The sequence below is a fragment of the Psittacula echo genome (genome assembly GCF_963264785.1).
Source record: "Psittacula echo genome assembly, chromosome: 1".
Lineage (NCBI taxonomy): Eukaryota > Metazoa > Chordata > Aves > Psittaciformes > Psittacidae > Psittacula > Psittacula echo.
Window position 1 is genome coordinate 107,077,848 of NC_137735.1, and position 23,458 is coordinate 107,101,305.

At 37.1% G+C, this 23,458-nt stretch overlaps 1 protein-coding gene across 1 annotated transcript in view; it reads right to left on the reverse strand.

The window, feature by feature from the left end:
* Positions 1 to 23,458, reverse strand: part of EFCAB6 (EF-hand calcium binding domain 6) — a gene marked incomplete at both ends in the record, with an annotated part of 111,726 nt that overhangs the window by 68,928 nt on the left and 19,340 nt on the right. The window contains 7 exon segments of the mRNA XM_080609804.1: positions 259 to 306; positions 310 to 350; positions 2,337 to 2,390; positions 5,478 to 5,499; positions 6,521 to 6,602; positions 6,916 to 7,035; positions 12,173 to 12,321. Of these exon segments, the coding sequence (XP_080465930.1) occupies positions 259 to 306; positions 310 to 350; positions 2,337 to 2,390; positions 5,478 to 5,499; positions 6,521 to 6,602; positions 6,916 to 7,035; positions 12,173 to 12,321 (516 nt within the window).

The window sequence follows — 23,458 nt, forward strand, 5'->3', positions numbered from 1 at the left end:
CTCTGCTGTATGCACAGGTGTGAGCTAGTGATTTTGCTGGAGTAAAAGCATGAGATTGCTTTCCAATTGATGCTTCAGAAAAAAAAATAATCTTGAAGTGCTGGTTATGGTTATTCCATTGTTGGAATAAATGTGACCTTACTAATGTTGACAACAACGGTATGCAGAGCATAAAAATTTACCAGAACATAATCCAGCTTTGCCACAGCCATTATAAAAGAGGTTATGATTAGAGAATTAAAAGTAAATACTTTCTACTAATTCTTTTTCTTCAAACAAGCCTAAAAATTTATGGTAATCAAGGTATCAAGTCTGTTCTGGATCAATTATCTCAATTAAATCCTGGAAGTCTTTATTTTTCATTTGAAACACCAAGTTACGTAAAAGATGATGAAAGCAATTTCTTCTGATCTTCCCATCTCATTTCTAAGACAAAAAAAGAAAGCATACGTAAAAAAGACATAACATTTACTAAAGAAATGCTGATTCCAACATGCCATTCAACACTCACAGATCATCCTGGCCTACAATAACTAACAACCCTATAGCTGTTTCAATAGCCTGAATATACTCCAGTTCCCAGTGAACTTACAAGTGGAATACTTGTTGGATGGAAGGCTAAAACTATGGGAATGAAGCTAAAATGATGTTTCCATTACCTTGGGTTAGATTATTTAGTTTGTTGATAAGCTGTGCTACAAGCAAATGGATACGTAAACTTACCTCTCACAGACCAGCTCACATTCAGGTCAGTTTCTGAGCTGCATTTCATGCCTTATCTGGTCTCTAACCAGTGTTCACACAAAGTTGTGTCTGACTCAATACGTGCTGGATCTGAGTAAACTGAGTCAAGTTGAATCTAAGTTGCTGTTAGCATGTATTTCAACCATTGCCTTAAGTCCACACAAAAGTCCATCAAGTAATGTCTGTTATTAGATTCTAATACAGCTCTCGGCATATTCATAGATGACACATGAACCTAAATTTATTAGGCAGATGTGCTGTCACATCTGTGGCAGGATTTTCTTCATTATTAACTTCAGAGCAACAACCAAAATCTCAACTAAACATTTTATATTCTGAGCACAGCTTTTTCTAAGGTTGCAGTTGTCAGATGTCATCCATGAGTCTGTAAGGCCAGAGTAAATGCAAACACTTGGGTCCTTACAGAGATTTCAGTTACAGATACAATTATAAGTACATGGTGAGCACTGAGAAATTCTGTTGACGGTTAACTTGAAATACTTGAGACCAACTGTTGTTGGACCTCCTTTCTTTTCTTACCCTTCCTTTGTACCTGTTTATGCATCCTTTAAATCAGGTATGCTGCTGCGCTAGGTCTATTGACATTCTTGACCTGGCTTCTGAGAGTCAGTTAGCTTTCAGAAAGAATCAGAAATCCAGGGCCTGGTGCCCTGTCACACTATCATGCCAATAGATACTCATTTGGACTGTAAGGTAATGGGTAATGAATGTCTTTATGCAGGAGAAACAGGCTGTTGTTATTTTGCTGCACTTAGGGCATGTTTTTTTTCTCTCAATTCTCATGGCAAGAAATATCCAGAAATTATGTGAGAAAGTTTTAAATATGGGTTTGTACCAACTCTTTTCTTCAACTGTCTATTGCATTTTATAATTTCAATTTTGTTCCTGAACTTTTTTTTTTTTTTAATTGTTTCTTTATTTTCTCTGAAGAAACCTGAGGAAAGATAATAAGGAGAAAAGAAGAAAGTGGAATAAAGGCTTTGGAACAATAACAGAAAAATTAGGAGTAAATAGTTCCTTCAGTGATTCAGTTTTCCTGGCTAAGCACTAGACAAATATCTTTCTGTTCATAAAATTCACCCTAAGAAAATTCCGTTTCCCTTTAGTCCCCCACAGAGATCCAGGGTGGCAGTAATAATATAGAGGATAAGCAATTATTTACTTCATCAGTCGGTCTGGGAAACACTTTAAAGTCTGGCAATCAAAAGATAATGGTCTTGTGAAACTACTAGCTGGTATTTGAATTTTCTTTAGAGACTGCTGTCACTACATTAAATCATATGGAAGCAAAACCTGATAATATACCTACCTCCCCCAGTAAATAAGTTAGGGAGTCTGACAGCTTGTACTTTACAAGAAACAATTGTGCAGAATGTCTAGATCTTACCCATGAAGATGAAATATCTGTTTTGATAAAAATATATTACATCTGTTCAAACCTTAGATAATATGGGAAACTTAAGATATGCAACATCAGGATTTATTAAGCAGATTTCATTTGCTTATTTGGATACATGCAAGTTCAATTTTATTTACCAAAAAAAATTTAATTTTATTGCCCAAACCATTACCTAAGTCAGTCAGTCCAGCATTAGTGATATAACTGGGGATGTACTGGTCTATTCCTACAAAAAAATCATGATGTTATGTATAATTATAAACCATTCTCACAAATGTTTATTTCATTGTGGGAGGCTCCAGATGCTGGGAATTAAATAATTCTTCTGCCTGTTTTTCCACCATTTCCAGTACCTCTGTCTTTGTAAACAATTTCATTCAGTAATGCTCCAGTCCAATAAATGAATTAAAATAATGTAGTAAAGTGCATTACTGAATCATGTCCTGAATGCTGTAGGCGTAATTATTATCTACTGCAATGTATTAAACTGATTTGTTTTCCTATAAATTGCTAGGTGATTTCTTTTTGTGGTCATATATGTATGTATATACATGAAATACTGCAGAGCTTAAAGGAACAGTCTTTATGTAATTATATTAGAAAGGGATTGTGATATATCATCTATATAAAAACATCTAATAAAAAATGCCGATAGTACTCCTGAAGATATGCCCAGTGCTCCTTTCGCTTCTGTCAACCAGACTGAGCGTTTTAATTTTTTACTCTATTATTTGTTCGTTCAATTTAGAAGTACAGAGTCACAATTTAGGAAGAGCAATATGTAGCAAATCAAAGTAATAAAAAAATCCAGCTTGTCCACTAAAGAGATGATCATGCAATCCAGTGTGTGGGACATACATATGATGACATTCCATCAAAACTGACAAAAAGGCATTTTAGTATAGTTCTGTACATCATGAGGGCCCCAGAACTGGTAAGGATAGACCGTTCTTATCAGAAGCTCATAATCCAGAACTAAACATGAAAAGGCAATCCCAAGTCTAGGAAAAGTCGGATGAAGGTACTTTTGAAACTGGAGAGAACTATGCCACAGTAGGCTCAACATTGTCAGTACCATATTTAAGTTCTAGTCTACCTGTCAGATGAGCAACCTTTTGCAAATACATGATAGCACTCTCTGTTTATATTATATAATACGAGCTTATAATAATTACTACACAGTTCTGATTCTCATTAACTTTATCTATCACACTGATTTTATCCCTTTATCAGAAGATATGTGCCTCAGCTCTGATTTCTCTTGGGTGGACAGCGACCATGGGGATGTATACTTATTGCTAAGCAGTATATTTGGATGTAGACACTTAGGACACCTGTCTTATTTTTCAAAATGCTGTATCTCAGATTAAGGTGTAACCTTATCCTGCACATATTAATGCCTATCTTTAATTTAAATGTCAATCACAACCAATCAGTCGCCTTCACCATGTAATGTTAAATAAGTATTAATGTTCTGTAGTATTTAGATACAATATTAAAAACACTTGGTATATTCCTTTAAACATTTTATAATGCTAGGAACACTAAAGTTTGCCTGAGGCCACATTTCAGTACAAGAGAGAAACAGTTTAATTTCTTTCATGAACCTGATGCATTTAAAGACTTGAGTTAGAAGACTTTCCAATACTCGAATTCCTTGCCCCGAGGTGAGAAATCTCCTTTTAAAAGAGACCAAAACCCCCCCAAAAAAACCCCAATCAATTAAATAATGCAGGTAAAAAATTACAACTTGATACCGTGATTTTAAAATTCTAAATTTGCAGGAGGTGCAACAGTATGAAATTTATAATAAAAATTGATGTCACATCTTCAAATGACACAAATGCCAATGCCTTAGGTGACTGTGGCATGACATTTTGATCAATAACAAGAACTATCAAAAAATGCAGTCCATATAATGGTATGTATAAAAATTACATACAGTAATGATATTTCTTATTTTTTAAAAAAGCTCAACTAATTTATATTGAATATTGCCCACGGAAATAATTTTTAATGACTTTTTGTTTGTGTTTCAGAATATATGAAGAAACTTTCTGAAAACATTCTAGAATGCTAGAGAAGTTGTTTAATTATTAATTCTTTAGTGTTGAAACACTTGTATAACAATTTTTTTTCTAGGATCTGAGTTTTAAAGTTAATCACAAAATATTGCAAGATTCATGGAAGAACATCAAAGGGTGCTTCATTCATCCTATTATAAAACATCAATGTGGTTCAACATTTTAAAGTCAAATTTGTAGTATAGTTACAGGGAACATTACATTTATAGCGTGCACATTAGAAAACACTGCTACTAGGTTGGGATTTTGTTTTCAGAATATGGCTTAACAGGTCAGGACCTGTAGCATTTTAGATGCCAACACATCAAGAGCACTTCCGAAAAAACATCAGAAGAAAAAAGGAGCAGGCAGTTGCATGTGGGCTGGGCAGTGATGTGATGAAGAATCAGGAGCATGCTGCATGAATCTATTAAAAACTTTTAGATAAGAACATGGATATATTTAAGTCCTGGAACAGAAGACATTCAAGTTCAAATCTATTTCTACCTCCTGAAAAAAAGAAAAGAGCAAGAAGCTTGTTAACTCTAAGACATACTTGGTTTACATGGGTTTTGCACAATAGCTGAATACCCACTCACACAGTTACATAAATATTTAGGAATGTTACAAATTCACATATGTTTAGACATTAATAATGAGTTCACTGGTGAGGTCATTGTTCTGTTGAACTATTGCATACAGCAGCTTAGCAGGAGAATAGTATTTGCTAAATATTGTTATGCAGATCTTAGTGTGAAAAGGAATATGACATCCAAGAAGACTTTTCTTGTGTTGATCATGTGAGACTGAACATTTATTCATTGCATTCCCTCTTCACTAAGTGTCAAAGCCAATAGTTATCACATTTCATTTTACCGATAAGGAAACCAGCTTTTCCGGGAGCTACCACACTTCATGACAGACTGCTGTAGGCATCGAGAGGAGGCGATTCACTTAGGCCTAGAGACAGCCCTGAGCAGGAGGAATGGTGGGGAGAGGAAACACAGAGCCAGGTTTGGAGATTAACCCTGCATAATCAGGATATAATGCCTAACATGAAATAACCAGTGGTACCAGTCAACATGGGGATGCCAACAGCTGCGAATTAACACATCTAGATCCCTCTCTCGGAAGCAGCGGCTAATAGGGCTGTCCAGGACTCTAGCAGAGGCAAAACAGGCGTTGGGGCCCTGCCTGCACTACTGTCCTGGGGCAATCTGCTGCCTAAGGCAATGGTACACTTTACTTACGCCTAGTGGCATGCCATTTTGACTTAGAAAGGAGAGCACTGTGGATACAAATGACAGATATCAAACAGGTGTGATAGATAACAGAACCAGATAACAGAAACCTTCAAATGGAATTGTAGATAATAACTCATTCTCAAGCAGGCCTGTTTCTAATGCAGGCTTGTAGGGGCTGATTTTTAGCCCTCTGCTATATGTCCTTTTTATGCACCCATGCACATATACATGTGTCTCTAACAGAGTAAACATGTCTCTTCCTTTCTATATAAATATTTATATACATATATACATAAATACATATACAAATAACTTGAAAAAAAAACAACCCAGAAGCTTTAAAACGTGAGACTACCATAGATAAGTGAAAGATAAATGGAATGTTAAAATGATAAAGAGAACAAACCACAAAGAGAACAGCATGACTAGGAAGAATAAGCACAAGGAAAGAATAAGCTTTCTAATGAATTCTTACAATGAGAAATGGAGAAAATATGCCAGAAGAGAAGAGGGATCTTAACTACAAGGAGCAGTTACTCTTAAAGATTTGCAGGTCATAATGTATAATCGAAGCATAAGTAAATTGCCACTATGATGTTAGGCACAAGGGACTCGGGCAATCCTTGGATATAGAAACAGGGGAACACTTAACAGTATCTGAGAAGTTATATTACTTATTTTTTCTGGTAGCAGTGCAACTTCTGTGAAAGCACCAATTCTTATTTCTGTCATAACTTTTCATGACAAACAGAAAAACTAGCAGGGGTTCAAAGGCAGCCACAGGGATGATTAAAGAACTGGCCAACATGAATTTCAGTGAAATTGTAGGAGGTCAATAATTTTTGTTTATCAGAGAAGTTGTTACAGATTATTTAGTCCCCAGTTGCACATATCTATGTTAAGGAAACTTGAAAACCAGACTCCGCTTGCTGCGGTAAGAGAAAACAAAGGCTGGCAACCACCAGATTACTTTGAAGTATATATAAGACACAAATGTTCAGCTGTAAGAGTAATTAACTGAGGAAACACCTAAAAATAATTCCTCTTACTTCGCTGAGCATAAGGAATCCCTGCTTTAAAGAAAGATAAGCACCTTGGATGTATCTGCACAGCTTCTGAAGAACAGTGTCACTCACTGGACAAAGCTTCACCTCCTCTAGCTGGATTTACTCTGAAAGAGGAAAAAAGGCAGTCTTTGCAATGCTTTCATGTCTCACCCTCTTTTGCTCATCATTTTCTTCTCAGAGCAGGAAGAACAAACCAACTCATTAAGGTTCAGAGTTTGATAGGATTTAAAATAAGAGTGCACCTACAGAAAGCATTGCCAAAAGATTTTTTTAACTGAATTTAATCAAGGGTGACCATTGAATGGATACACTTTGTATTTTATATATATATATATATGTATTCCACAGGTTACTTGCATAAAAAAGGAACTCCCTACCTCCTCATGTTTTTTTTTCTCATAGGAATTGTCTGCCTGTTTTCAAAGGTTCTCCCAGGATCCTGGAATTTTTCTAAGAATTGTTGCCAAGCAATTTTACCTGTGGCTCTCAGTCCAAGCCTGATTTCTAAAAAAGAAAACTGGTTTAAAAGGTTTTCTTATAAACGTTTCAAGAAGAATTTTGAATTAGAAAATCACATCATCATTATAATATCAATGTGTGCAACGTTCATAATTAGAGTTAGCTTGCATAGCTTTTCTCTGTTACTAAATATGCAAACTGAGCCAACTTATTTTCTCAGTTCCAAATATCTAGCTGTGGAAGAGCTAGACCCCAAGTGAGAATTCATCTAACAAAATGTACATGCCTGCACCTGAGCGAATCACTCTAAGTTCCCTTTATGGTCATTAGGGAGAGACAGGCACTTTCAGGACAGGATTCATCTCACCCTAAAACAGACATCTAAAACTGATTAGATGATTCCTGCCTGTTGTTTCTCTCCAGTGACTATAAAATGGAGTCTAGGAGGAGCAGTTCAGGCGTAGACATTACAGATGTCTAGAATGAGATCGTATTTAATGCATCCCTTCTCATTATTTACACATAACTGTAGAAAAACTAAGTGGAATAGTATGTTGGGTTTTTTAAATGTTATGATGTTCATTGTATCCAAATTTGAAAATTTTGAAAGTACTGGAAGTGCTAAACTATGTTGAAAGTCCCAAGAAGTTAACTAGTATCATATTGCATGAATAATTACTTTAAAATCAAGAAGGACCTGATCCCATGACCCCTCCCCAACCACTGACATATCTCCTATTCAGTTTGAATGGTACTGTAGGAAGCTCTAATGAGCATGGGTAAACGCACTGCTGTTTCAGATGGTGCTTTGTAGGCAATTACACCCCTCACATATTATCAGAAATGTGCTGACTTGCTACTCTAATCATCTCAGATAAGCTTTTAAAACTCCTAATGCTCCTTAAAATGGTGGCAGATGGTGTTTAGAGCATTTGCTAATCCAGGATGCATAGGACAAAGTTAAAAATTTACCAAGAGGTATGCAAGGCTTCCTGGATCTTTTACAAAAAAACTCCAGTTTTTGGACTACACAGCAGTTTCTTGAGCTCAGCCAACAAAGCTGAAAAGCAAGTTACAAGAATCACAGCATTCAGGCTTTGGTTGACTGCAACCTGACAGCACAGAGTATTTAATGGGTGGGGGGGGAACCTGACTTTTTACAGTGGTCCTGCCTGTTAGTAGTGTGCATGCACCATGGCTCAGTGGCTCAAGGGGCTGAGCATCTCCCATTGCACAAGCAGCACAATTGCACCAGAGCCCAGAAGAGGGGCTGGGAAGGGCCAAGCACCAAAGACTCAAGGTAAATTAAGACAGAGGCAGTGCTAGCATTTAGATTTCACCATGGAAGCCATTTCATTCCCTGCAGGGAAGAGCTTTGCCAACAATGCGTTTGAGGGATGGGTTATTAAAAAAAGCTGTGGGAAGAATAGGTATTTGATATCTGATTATTTTCTTGGATAAATGAATATGAAACAAACAGTATGAAATAACAGATGATCTTTAAAATTAAGGCCAAGATAACAACTGTTATTTTGAGCCCCCAACAGAGATCCCTTCAAACTCAAATGTCTATGGTCTACTAAATCACTCAAATCACACTGTACAGAGCAATTCTGAAACTGAAAATGAGCAACCAGCCAAAGCTGTGTCAATCAGAGCAACAGACCTCTCAATTTCCACCTTGCTTGGACGCCCTACAATTGCCTCTCAGAAACTGGCAGTGACAATTGCCAAAATCCTGGGAGCTGAATGGAACTTAGGAAGAAATACTAATGCAGATGCGTGAAGGTCTGACATTACGTTTGTGGTGCCACTGATCAGTCCACAAGGTGCAGTGGTTATCCCCTGTTCTACAGATAGGTAAAGGATTGTGGAGCTCTTCCAGTTCTGCCTGCGGCTAGTCACTGCAGCACATTAATCTTGTGGTTTTATCATGGAAAGGGATGAATCAGGCCTTCGAAGGGGCTGGAGTAGGGGAGGTGGGGAGGAGCTCCCCAGCATTAAGTTTCACGGATCAAACTGAAGAAATCCCCATTTAGATAAAGCTAAATCAGTTTGAATAAAATCCGAGGAAGGACTTTGGAGTATTTTTATTATTTTTTAATTTCAAAATAATCCCCCTTTATAGTTAAACTACTGGCTCTCAGATTTCAAGCTGTGCTAGAAGGGCAATAAATACAATATTTAGATGCCATAGGTAGAAATAACTGAGGCATAGGAAGATGATTCCACTATAGGGCCAGAAAAAAAATGCTTTTTTTTTGTAAGTGATAATCCATCATTTTACCTACTATAGTAAGCCAGCTAATTTATTAAAGTAATAGAAATAAATTCTCATGGCTTTTTGGAAGTATGGTTATGGTTATGTCCAAATACAAAAGAGAATACTTCCAAAAGAATTGAATGATTAGAGCTGTAACATAATGAATACCTAGTAAAAGCATGTGACGTATCATCTCGTAGGGATCCTTTACAAAATACAACCCATTGAGAAATTTTTAGCCATCAGTGCCTTAGCATCTGATACTTTTATACAAATCATAAATTAAAGAAGCATGAGGATAACACAAAAAGTTTACAAATACCTCTGCTGCTGAAAATACTCTGTGTGTTTAGCTGACATTATATTCACCGAAGTCCTGACAAACTGAACAAATTTATTTACCTCATATCATAAATAAAATTCATCAATTAGAAATCCCAGCAGCCATCAGAAAAGAGTCTTAGAAGTTAGGCCTTCCATCAGCAAAGCCCAAAGCCTTCATATTGGTCAAGTATGATTTGCTCACAGTTGTCAACAAAAATTCCCTTCACTCATACCCCTCAGCCTGTGAAGGGACACAGTCCACAGGAAAGCTCCAAAACATCACCAAAATATTTCTCACATGGGAATGGTGAAATATTCTGAGATTAATTCCTTCAGTTTCTGCAACTCTATATATAACCTCAAGCTCACAGTGTTTTAGTTCTAAGTGAAAGAATTTTCAAGCATAGAAGTGATGGAAATCAGGGAATTTGGGACACAGATGAGTAACGTCCTTTGAATGAAGTACACCTCAGTGGTTTGCCTCTGATGTATTTGATCTTGCTGCAGTGGGGACATACACTGAGAGATAAGTGTATAGGTAATCTGGTCCTAAACCAGTCAACGATGAAATCCTAGCTGAAGTTGAACGCAAAATTGCATCAACTTCAATGGACCCTGAATTTTATATCAGGAACCCATGAGATGTAAATACCTGAAACAACCATAAAATGCTGTCATGTATTATTTCTTATAAACAGCTCCCTAGCACATCTCATGTCATATTATTTAAATAGAATCTTAAAAACCTTGAAATTATATCCCTTGCCCATCAATTACTCCTACATTTATTATCAGCCACACAATGAAGTTACTTCATTATTAGAATTAGATGCCTATGACAAACTTTTGCTGTTGCTCCATTCACCTGATGGAGCTTTTGAATGACATTATCTGAGAAATATCACCTAAGAGATATGGCATACATAGGCTTGAACATTTCTGTTCACTACATCATTAAAATGTCACTATATTTTTCAAAAGGTGGAGAAAGCTCCAGTGAAAAAATACATGCAGAAATCCTTCAATTATGCAACTGCTCTTAAGAGCAAGATTTACTTGAAGATTTATACTAGCAAGTGGCATTAATTGAAAAAAAACCTATAGCAGCAATTTTTTTACAAAGTAATAGTTGATCCTTGTTATATCACACTGTGAATGACTAGAAGCAAATCAGATTTATCTGCTGAATGCACAAAGCAATATGGTTACTGCAGATGACACTCTCATACAGCACCTGCTGCTATAAAATGTATATCTGCACTGAGCTCTTTACAGCTAACTAGTGCATATAAAGAAAAAAAAATAACTGGTTATTTACATGAATGATTCAATTGCTCCAAAAAATTAAATAGATAAACTATAAATTATGGAATCATTAAGCAGTAATGCATGATCTAGTTACTGGCCTCCTCACACTGTAGGATTTGGGTGCCTTGCTCTGCTACTATAAGCTTAAGTAATATTTTGGAGTACAAATGTTGTGCAAGAGTTAAGTTGTTCTTCCTTTTTCTGCCCATATGCCCTTGGCACTGTTGCCAACAAGTATAAAGTATATTCTGGCAGTCTTCTCACACTTTATGGTTTCTGAGTACAAAAGATTAATAATGAGAGATCCTGGTCTAGATTTAACCAAAAGCCACAAAAACATCCACTTCTGTGATATTTTGGCTTTAAAGAGGAAATGTGAGTTTGGGAAGCTAGTCAGCATATGCTGAAGTGATCATGGCCAGGAAACTGTATTTTGGATAATGTCTTGTGGCCTAAACTCTGTCTGCTTAGATCCTTGAGGCCGGGCTGGAAAACGTTTTCTGTCCATTTATCTTCTGTACACTATACTGCCCATGGGATTATTTGAGTTTTGGTCACAATGCTACAAAGATGATTGGTTAAAATAAAAAAAAGTGCATTGAATTGAATCCAGTAGTTGGCAAGATTTCTCAACCTTCGCAGCAGCTGTAATAAAAAAATTTACTATGTCAAAACCTCAGTTCAAAAGATTTTTGCCTCATTTTAGTTAAAATTCAAGTTTCCAAGTATAAAATTGCTTTGTTATGTGGCACAGAATTGTCCCTTCAGTTATCTTTTTCAGTGACTGATAATGAGCAGTGCAGAGTGAAAGCTTTCAGCATTGTTTCATTCATCCACTTCAGTCTCACTTCTTCCTTTCTTTTACTTACTGCACCAGCATATTTAAAAAGGAGAGGCTTGTAGCGTCACACTATCACCATGTGAACATGGTGCTAAGAGTCTTAAAGCTGCTTTTCCAGCAAGCTCACACCATCCCACTTCACTAGTCATTTGAATGCAAGAGAGGAATGCTCCCTTTAGGAAACTAAATAGAAATTTGTGAACAAATAGAAGTAAGCAAGCACTAACTTAAAGCTTTTACTCCATTAAAACTATATACCTTACTGAAAAAAAACCCTGGTTTTATACCTAACTATATCAGCTTTTATGTACTGTGCCATACACACTGCGATACAGGCACAAGCAAGATGAATTAACGATGGTAGTCGCAAAAACCAATAATAAAGTTATAAGGCAGCACTGCTAAAAAATGTCCCCTAAGAAACTAATATGATTCTTACCCATTCATTAGCTCTTGAAAAGTTTCATTTGGTAAAGGAAATATAAAGCCATTTATGACTGACTCCAAGCAACCCAGAGACACAAATCCACTCTGACTGACATCAATTGCTCTGAAGGCTTTTTCAATGTCCTTATAGGCTGAGCACAGCTGTAATGAATACAATTTATGGTGTTTTGTTCAGAAAAATCAAGTTCATGAAGCTTTTAAAACAATAATGCATTTTTTACAAGACCTTTCTGAATGTTCGTCTCTCTGAACTGATCAAATAGGTTATACTGGCATGCTCTGAACATCAGATGTTTAATTAATAAGCTCACTACAAAACAGTATTCCCAATCACACACTCTCAAATGACAAGTCAGACAAGTTTCTCAAACAATAACTCTGCCTCAGAATTCAGAGCTAAAAATACCTGGTGGATCTGACTGCTTCATAACACCTGTCTTAATATAACTTTAAAACCGTCCATGGTATAATCTAGTACAAAGTTCTCTTTATTAAAAATAGATCATTAACACACTGAATACTGGAAAACATTAGAAGACATGTAATAGTTAACATAGCTGTGGTATAAACATATCACACATTTCTTTGGGTTTTTTTTAATTCATGGACTGTTGCAAAGGAGCTATGTGGATGTTTTTTTGCTTATGGGACTTGTAAAATGCCTGAAAGTTGACTTACTGCAGATTTTGATAAGGCTCAGGAAACAACAGGAAGACTGGTTTGTTTTTCTGAAATGTTAGCTCACACTGGGTTGTTGAATACTGCGAGCATCCCTGAGGCTTTTCTCCCCCTGCCATTTTTTGCAAGTACCCCATCTGCTTCTAAGCTGATTATTGTTCATTCAAAACTGCTGAAATCACAATGTAAAGATAATGTATTGAGAGACTTTAGAAGGCCCAAAATAAACGTCAAGGACTAGAAGGGCTTGTCAGGTGAGATGTAATGTGCTTCCAGTCCGAGCCTCGACCTCCACATCAAAAATTACCAAAATGAAAAGGGGTCAAGATGTTGAACGTCCCTATAGCCTTGTTTGTCCTTCCTCTCTTGTCTTTTCAAGGCTGAGAAAACACAGCTACAGGTCTGTATAATTGAGTTTGTAGTAGAATATGAAGTTAATGCACAGTCTCAGCTTCTCCTTTTTTAGAGAGTTAGGATTTTCATGGCATGGAAGCATATGAGTGAGTGTTGGAAAACTATTTTTCTCTTCACCTTCCCAGAAAGCATGTGGAACACAGTTACGTTCCACCATCACACTCCCCAACCCTCTTCAGTTAAGATCACACTTAAGGGCATGTGGAAGGGTGATTTGCCATGTCTATTCCATCTCTGCTCTCTATTCTAGTCCTGCATCTCACATAAAAAAGTGTGTTTCTGTAGTAGCACCTATTCACTAATAATTTATTTCATGCAGGTCAGAAAATAATTGTCAGACAATGACAACTAGTCATTACACAGTGTAAGTCATTACTTACTTTGAACTGACAGAGTGATCTAGCAATTCACATTATGAAGCACTTTAGACATCAAGCCTTGATGTACTCTCACTTTGTTTTAGCCTAAGGAATCTGGAGTTCTAATACATACATTTTTAATGCTGTTATTCTAATAAGCAAGACTGGAATGTACAAAATGAAACAGAACTGGTGCTTCTGCTAACCAGCTGTAAAAGCAAACAGGAAGCCCTGTGCATGGAATTTGTTTATAAAAGAAGCTGATATAGTTAACTGGCCTCAAAGCTTGGCAGTTTTCTTCTCCTATGATGCCTGGCTCTGCTTCTCCACCTGTTGATGTATTCTGAAGTACCAATGACACTCCATTACCTTTTCCTTAAATGCCTTCTTAGTGCTATTCAGACTGCACTTTGTCATAGCACACTTAACTGGTGAAGACTGTAGAAAAAGTTCTTTCTGCTTCTGTTCCTTCTTTTTTATTTTCTGGCAGATTAGTGCTGTTAAGAAAACTGATTTAGCAAAGTCCACAGCTTTGTCAGCTTCAAAGAAATAAAGCCATCTAAAACACTTATAGAATGTTTCTGTTAACTTGATGAATCTTTATGTACAAACAAACTAAACCAAGTTTGAAATACAACTTTCTTGTATTTTCTTGTATTTCAAGAAAACTACTTGATCAGTATTCAAAATTATGTTCTCTAATCTGTGCATTTGTTGTAGTTATTTTTCATTTAATATTTCTTTTAAATCATAATACACATAACTTATAATCTTTACAGGTAACTTTATTACATTTCATATCAGAAGGTACTACTAGAAACTGACTCCCTCTGTTTGTCAATATGTTTCCAGAATGATCCATCACCAAAAATATATTTGCAGGAAGTGGAGGACAATGTCCTTATAGACTTTGGGTGATAAACAAAACTATTGACTTTGAAAAGGCTCTTTTCCATTTGCTTCATATACTCCCATTTCACTGTCTCATCTTAGCTCCCATGATACTTGGAAGAGCTTCCGTTACTGTAAGGCAAACAGCTCTCTTCAATGATTCCCCATCAAATAAACCACCACCAAACCCAAGCCGGTTCTGTGGAATATTTATTGCAGATAGGCTGTAATGGTGGTTTGCTGTATACTGCTCTGCTTAATGTGCTGTTGGCATGTACACTCTTTGGGATAACGATTCTGCTACGGATCTGTTATGCTTGATTCAGAGCATAGCAGCAATCACTGTGACAGACAAGGCACAGGCATTTTGAGAATGTTATACACTAAGAGTATGTGCTTAGGGTATACTCTCCACTGTTCCCTCTGCCCACTCAGTGTCCTGCTAAACACAGATCTTCCTTCCTGTTTAAATAAAGCTATACTTTATATTACTCAAAATATTTGAAAAGTATTTGTGTGAATGCTTAATTCCATTTAGAACTGCTCTATTTCAATTTAGTTTTGCTTGTGTACTAATGTTTATTAAGCAAATATCACTCAGTTATGCACCACAGAAATGAACCACAGAGGTTATTACTAATTTATCTGGATGACTTTAGAATCTATTTTTAGATCAGTGTTGATTGGTAATTTTTTCATAAGTGTTTTTCATGGACAAAGGTCTGCTTCTTAAAGTGGGTAGACGAAAGATGAAACTGGAAATCAGAGGGTAAGAGGTGAATTCAAGACACTGTGAGTACAGTAGGGCTGCAGGAGCACCCCACAAGCTAGGTTTTTGAATGTCTGAGGCATAGTATTGTGGAACAAGTGGGAAGTTGTATCTCAGGCCCCATTAACTAGATGGGTTAATTAAGAGGCTTAATCGTGCACAATGCTAGGTACAGCAAGTACTAGGAAGGAGGAGGAGCCTTAATTCATAAAATTATTTTCCACAATTTCAGTACCCCACATGGGAAAAAAAAAAACCAACTCTATTTTTGGTACTTCTATTTACCTCTAGTAATAGTTTCAAAACAATCTTTGATAGTACTGCACAAACCAACCTCTATATAGTCACACCATGCTTGTATAAAATGGTGAGAAGGAAGTATTAGTAAAATACTAGATATTCTGACTTAATGATTTCCAAAGGGTTCAGCTTCTTCTGATTCTACTGAAGCCAATGTGAGCTGCTGGTATTAAGGGCCTTTGAACATCAGGCCATCTATTAAAAATTGGTTCAAAAATAGCTCCTACCACCCAAGGAAAGACTTTTTGTCAGGAAAAGGATAATCATAATTCAGATTTCTGTACTTCTGGCTTTTCTTTTCTAGACCAGGATAGATTTTTGGTTTATTCTTCTGTAATTCTCTTCATTAAGTGCTAAATTTTGAGTAGTAGAAATGAAAGAGACAGTCTTTGAAGCTACTGCTCTTTAGCCTGCAAAGTACAGGTAAGTCTTTGCTGGCTTTCTTCAGCAAAAGTAAGTTTAAATGCTTCTTTTTAAACAAAAATAAATGAAAAAATAATTAGCAGTAATGTATCAACATTATTCTCAGACAAAAGCCAAAACACAGTACTGTACCAGCGACTAGGAAAAAACTAATTCTATCTCAGCAGAAAACAGGACGTAGGCTCACACTTCTGAAAAATCCTACTGCCAAAATATCATGTGTGTACATATGCAATGAAGAAAATGCCTTGTACTAAGTCTCTTCACTGCCTCCATTCATCCAGCAACTGAATTCCTGAAACACGCTTTTTCTGTCTTTGAGGAAAACAACCATATACCGCTCTCACCAATGACAACCAGAGAAAAGCTAATGATTTCATTTTAAAGGTCTTCACGGCCCACGTCCTCCATGCCAATCACCCTTCACTAAGGAATGACCCCTTGTGTCACCCTGGACTGTCTGGTTCTTGCAGTTTCAAACAAATACATTTTGTATCTGATTTTATGCTGACCCTTACATTTGAGAGGACCTGTCCCTACACATTCACAAACTGACTTAATTACTGACCATCAATACTTCTCAAACATCCTTCTTTGAGTTGATGCCTACAAAGACATTGCCAATACCCCAATAAGTTAGGTTGCTGCTATGCTTGAAACTATAGACATGCTGACAAAAAATGTCCTATGGTCACTGACCTTCCCAACCTAAGTTCACCATTTGCCACTGTCTTAGAGTGTAAGTCCTTTATTACAAAGTTACTGAACCTACAACGTTCAGTATGATTGAATACTGGGTGAAAACAGAGGTTCCCAAGTGCTATAAGATTCCAACGTGCAGTAACAAGATCTTTGTCTGGGGTTTATAAGCTTATAATGGTGTTATTCTTTATTTTGTCCCATGTAATATGTAATGTTTTGATTTCAAAGGCACTTTTCACACACCATTGGTAGAATTTCCCAGGCCAAAGGCTTGGCTTTCTTTTCCTCCCTGTCCTAGTTGTTTCTGCTGAGAAACAGAGGCTATCAGTGTCCTACAAAATTGCAAACCAGATCCATCAAAGCCAACAGGAATACTTCTAATGATATAACTGGAAAGAGGGGAAGTACACAAGTTTCCACTTCTTTTCTGAGTACATACCTGGAACTTCATTTTCTATGCTTTTTTCTTTAACTGTGTCTGTACTTATGCCAAAATTCTTCAGAAATTCTTTGTAATCCATCACATTAGAATCTCTAACACAATAACAGTTCCAGAGCCTAGAGAAGAAGACATTTTTTACAGAACACAGCTAGTATAGATCATACTGGTAGTGAACTGAAGAAATAGGATATTTATTAAGTATTTAGAAATGAAATATTGTAAAAGATTGTGAAAAACAATAAGTTACTTTTTTTTACCTTCCCTCTACATTTTTTTCTGTTCTTTTTCCTCTGCCAAAGACTGTCTATAGTATATGAGTTGTCTGAATAATATCATTCAAATCCTACATACAGTGCCGTTTTCTTGGCCATCTACATGAACATGAATTTTAATGTATCTGCAAAGGGACATTTTTCTTCTAATAATATAAGAATATTATGATATTCTTAAACAAATTCCAGTGTAACTTATGATAAGTCACATCTAAATTCTGCGGCAAGTTGTCTGGATATTATAACAGGCTGGAAAATTTGCAGCAGCTTCATCTGGATTATATGGGAACCTCACTTCGCAATTAGAACTCATTTACCCATAGAATTAACTTCTACAGCTTGGAAATAAGTCTCTGAAACATTTATTTCCTAGATTTTTCACCTGATAAGGAGGGAAGTTATTAAAACTGTGTACCCTTGCCATCATCAGATTATATCCAAACACTTTGAAAAAATAGGCAGTTTTCACCTTCCAGAATAACAGTTTGTTAGAGAAACCAGGGCCAGTTTATCACAAGTTATTATGAGATTAAATTCCAATCCCCTTCAGAAAATGCTGCTGAGACTCATGATTGTATTTCATCTTCCTGATCATGAAAGATGTAGTTTTTAAGATGAGAATTATAATTCTGTTGCATAAAGAGGATCAGTAAAGTCTAAAGCTAAAATGGTACCATTAGAACATCTTAACTTCCTTTGTGTTAGTCCCATAGTCTCCAAATACAATAAAACTTGTGTTTGATTTCAGCATGTCTGAAAAAAAAAAATCATCTAGTTAGTCCTGATGAAATTTTTCCAAAAATGGAAACAGATTGTCTTATTTTTTCATTTGAATGTACCTATTTAGTGAAGATACTACAGTGTATGATGTAGTCACTTCGTAAACTCCTTTTTCAAAGGCTACACGGATTGTATGCTAACATTAAGCTCTAAAGCATCCATATCACCCCTTGAATCACAATTGTGGCTTTTTTAGGGGTCTGAGGGGTTTTTTTAGCTTCACAATTTTCCAGCATCCTGGGAATGAGAGCACCTGTTGTGAATTTGTGCTCTGGTTTTGACTTTGAAAATATATGAAAGTAAAAATAATATTTCTGCTCAGTACTTTTTTCCAGACATCTTTTGGATATTAACCTTTCTGGAGAGACTCATAGTAGAAGAGATTTTATGAAAAAAAAAAAAGCCACATACCACCACTCATAACTCATTACTTGCACCAAAATGGTGGGGGGAGGAAATTCCATTTAGGTGATAAAAAGAATCTGATTAGCCATTTGACAAGTTCCATTTGGGACAAGAAAAGAGAGCTGCACTGTAACATACCCTGGTTTTCTCTATATCATTTGTTTTGCATGGCAAAGTGTGAAGGTACAATTAGCTTCACTTTTGTGAGGCACAGAAAGACAGAAATGCCCAATTACAATATTATTTAATAAACTTGGGAATTTATTGACTTGCTTCTTGCCTCAGTTTCTCATTTGTAACAACTGAGTTATAATCCTGCCCAAAACATGAGGCTATCCTGGTTATCACAGTAAATCACACACCTGGTTTTGATGCATGCAAGCCATGGGTATATGCATAATTACTGTAGGACTTCACTTCTTTTCCCCAGCAATTCCCTCACATCTTATGTCACCTTGAGCCTTCTCTTTGTGTCTTACTGGAGGGTGAGGTTTATCTTTGAACTTCTTTTCAAGGAAATTTTAGAGGGTTTAGGATTATTTGAGCTGTGAGTTGTACATATGGAAATACAGAATGAATATACAGACATTGCTCTAACATGTGAAATGCAGTAGAAACATATCTAATAAAATTGATAGATTTGGATCCACTTTGAACAAACTTTTCACACATATTCAAAATAAAAGGAATACTTCAAAAACATTCATGTGATTGAATTATTTGGGGATTGACAGTTCTATTTTAGAAAATGTCATGAGAAAGATGAGATTAATAGTAAATCTCAGTATCAGGAATGATACTTTGGCACTTTTGAAAAATCATGGCAGTTAGGTGAAGTTCCCGACGCCTGGAAAAAGGGAAATATAACCCCCATTTTTAAGAAGGGGAAAATGGATGACCCAGGGAATTACAGACCAGTCAGTCTCACCTCTGTGCCTGGCAAAATCTTGGAGCAGATTCTCCTGGAAGGCATGCCAAGGCACATGAAAAACAACAAGGTGGTTGGTGACAGCCAGCATGGCTTCAGTAAGGGGAAATCCTGCCTGACCAACTTGGTGGCCTTCTATGATGGGGCTACGAAACTGATGGACAGGGGCAGAGCAGTTGAACGTCATCTACCTGGACTTGTGCAAAGTGTCAGACACTGCCCCACATGACATCCTTGTCTCTAAATTGGAGAGACATCAAATTGACGGGCGGACCACTCAGTGGATAAAGAACTGGCTGCATGGCCGCACGCAAACAGTTGTGGTCAATGGCTCGATGTCCGACTGGAGACTGGTAATGAGTGGTGTCCCTCAGGGATCGGTGTTGGGACCGGTCTTGTTCAACACCTTTGTCAGTGACATGGACAGTGGGATTGAGTGCGCCCTCAGCAAGTTTGCCGATGACACCAAGCTGTGTGGTTCAGTTGATACGCCGGAGGGAAGGGATGCCATCCAGAGGGACCTCAACACACCTGTGAGGTGGGCTGATGCCAACCTTATGAAGTTTAACCACGACAAGTGCAAGGTCCTACACCTGGGTCAGAGCAATCCCAGGCACAGCTACAGGTTGGGCAGAGAAGAGATTCAGAGCAGCCCTGCAGAGAAGGACTTGGGGGTGTTGGTCGATGAGAAAATGAACATGAGCCAGCTTCAGTGTGCGCTCGCAGCCCAGAAAGCCAACCGTATCCTGGGCTGCATCAAGAGGAGCGTGACCAGCAGGTCGAAGGAGGTGATCCTGCCCCTCTACTCTGCTCTCGTGAGACCTCACTTGGAGTATTGTGTGCAGTTCTGGTGTCCTCAACATAAAAAGGACATGGAACTGTTGGAACAAGTCCAGAGGAGGGCCACGAGGATGATCAGGGGACTGGAGCACCTCCCGTATGAAGACAGGCTGGGAAAGTTGGGGCTGTTCAGCCTGGAGAAGAGAAGGCTGCGTGGAGACCTCATAGCAGCCTTCCAGTATCTGAAGGGGGGCTACAAGGATGCTGGGGATGGACTATTCCTCAGGGACTGTAGTGATAGGACAAGGGGTAATGGGTTAAAACTTAAACAGGGGAAGTTTAGATTGGATTTAAGGAGAAAGTTCTTTACTGAGAGGGTGGTGAGGCACTGGAATGGGTTGCCCAGGAGGGTTGTGAATGCTCCATCCCTGGTGGTGTTCAAGGCCAGGTTGGACAGGCCTTGGGTGGCATGGTTTAGTGTGAGGTGTCCCTGCCCATGGCAGGGGGGTTGGAACTAGATGATCTTAAGGTCCTTTCCAACCCTAACTATTCTATGATTCTATTCTATGATTTTAGGATTATCTGAAATTCTCCCTTGTTTGCAGCTCGGTTTTTGATCTACCAAAAAACCCCAACTTGCAATAAACAACAGATATATACACAAATTACCATGGTCTTACTTCAGAATAGGAACACTCTTCAGTCATTATCCTACATTAGTGACTCTTTTCAAGCAACCCAGGGGGTACTCTGTTTTCTGTCACATGAAAACAGTTTGACTCCTTCCCCTAGGTACTTCCTACTGTTACTTTCAGGCAATTCCTGCTGTTTTGAACCAAATGGCTTGTTATGAATCTGCATATATCAAGGCTGGAAAGCCAATACCATTTAATAAACAAATAGAAATACAATAATAATTACTGGCTCATAATTGCATTTTTCCCCTCTGTTCTTTACACTCCAGTTCTGGAGTAGAAAGAATTTACAGGATCCTCATGAATAGGCAAGGATTGCCATCGTGCTTTGCACACCATAGACCACATCCTTAGGGAAGGAGTGGGAAACAATGTGGACATGTAAATAATGGAGATTTGAGCTGGCCTTTGCAGCAGCCATTAAAATTGGGCTACAGCCCATTTTCATGATAAAAATTAATAGGCAACTTGGATTGCCTTGCCCTTCCTGTCATTGGATGATTTAGCTATTTATTTCTATGACTTTCCCATTTATTTCCTCATTTTTATAAGCTAAACCAATTCATAGGTTATCATCTGAAAAAAATATTTTGGTACCTGCTTATGTTCTATGCCTGCTTAAATTTGGTCACCATTTCCTATCTCCATCCAAGATGAAAGGACTGGATTGAAATCAGTTGAAAACAGTGGAAATATGTTCATTACAGTCAAGGGACACTGAATCAGACTCTCTCTAAAGCCCTGTTCTTGCAAACACATGGTCTTTCAGAGCACATAGATCCCAACTACTTTAACTCTACTGCTAGTTTTGGCTGTGATAGACTGAAACATCCGGTCCTGTGCAGCCATGATATTCTTGAATCCTTGAATATTCTTGAATCCATGAATATAGTTGGACTGCCCAATTCCACAATGAGAGATCTTTACACAAGTTTTGCTTAAAGGCTAGCACATATCTTAGTGCTAAGACTATTATACAAGTGAGCTTATAAAAATCTAATGGATCTTATAAGAAAGATGGGGACAGACTTTTTAATAGGACCTGTTGTGACAGGATAAGGGGTAATGATTTTAAACCCAAATTATTCTATGGTTTTAAGCACAAATATTGTTCTACATATTTTAAAGCCTGGGTTTACTTTTAATTTCAGTAAGTATTTCTTAAGCAATGTTTCATCCAAAATTATTTTTTTAGTTAGCAATTTTCAAAAAATTGAAGTTGACAATGCACATTTAATAAGCATAGAAATGGCTTCTAGTTTCCTAGGTATCAAAATATGCTAATTGTAAGTAAAACTATTAATTATTTTCCTACTTTCTATTTTTACACACACACAAATACCTCCTAATTGTTAAAATTGAAAAACAAACATACCCATTATATTTTTTATGAATCCAGCCCATTGTTCAAGGAAAAGAAATCACTCTTTACACAAAGATTTGCTCTGAAATAGCTGCCAAAGAAAATAACCTTGAGTTATTTGCTGCATAACTGCCACATGAGTACATTAAAGGTGCCTAGGGACAGCTTCATCTTGAGCATGTGACTTTTAAGAAAAAGCTTTTAAGTTCAATATTGAAAAATTCCTGCCATATCCCTTTTCTTTCTCTGATTTTCAAATTAAATCCAGTTATCACATATAGGAAGAAGTTAGATTGGTTTTGTTTCTATGTTTCCAGTCATTTTTGTAATAATGAAAGTTCGTATTTCCTGGTTGCAATGAATTCAGAACATCAGTGGGATCTTAAGGAAATAGGTATATATGTATATATAGTTCATGGTTGGTTTTTCCCACGAAACTGAAGAATTTAGCCTTGATATGAAACCTGAGTAACTTTCCTGACTACTAGGCCTAGATGATCAAGGTTGCCCAACTGCAAAAGCCTAAAATCTGAAGTTGTGAGATCTGGTCTTAAGGAGAGTTTCATTTTTCAGAGTCAAGTAAATCTTTACATGGGAGGTCCATCCAAAAATGGTTTACTTCTCCCTAGCAGAAAGTAGTTTTCAGGACTGTTAGACTTCTGGATTGGTTGGTTTGGGTTTTGGTTTGGTTTTTTTTTCAGAAAATTTTTAATATCCTTTTGGTGATATAATACAATTGCTTTGTCTTGCTGGAGCTGGGCTGACCTATCTAAAAGAAATGCTATGATCACAAACAGAGCTCATTATATTTATATTTAAATCAATATTTTCCCCTAACTACATACTAAGTTTCCCCAGCCCAAAAGATACATATGGGCAGTGCCTTATGTCAGGATCTTGACAGAAAAAGCCCTCTTGATAATTACACAACTGGTCCAAAGACTACTAAAGTTAATTGAGAGACTTGACAGAGTGTCCCACAACAACCGTAACAGTATTATGGGAAAAAAATGTTTGTTAATCAATCCAAGGCAAATATTCAGCATGCTCTGGCTTGAATCAGGAACAGCTGCAGAG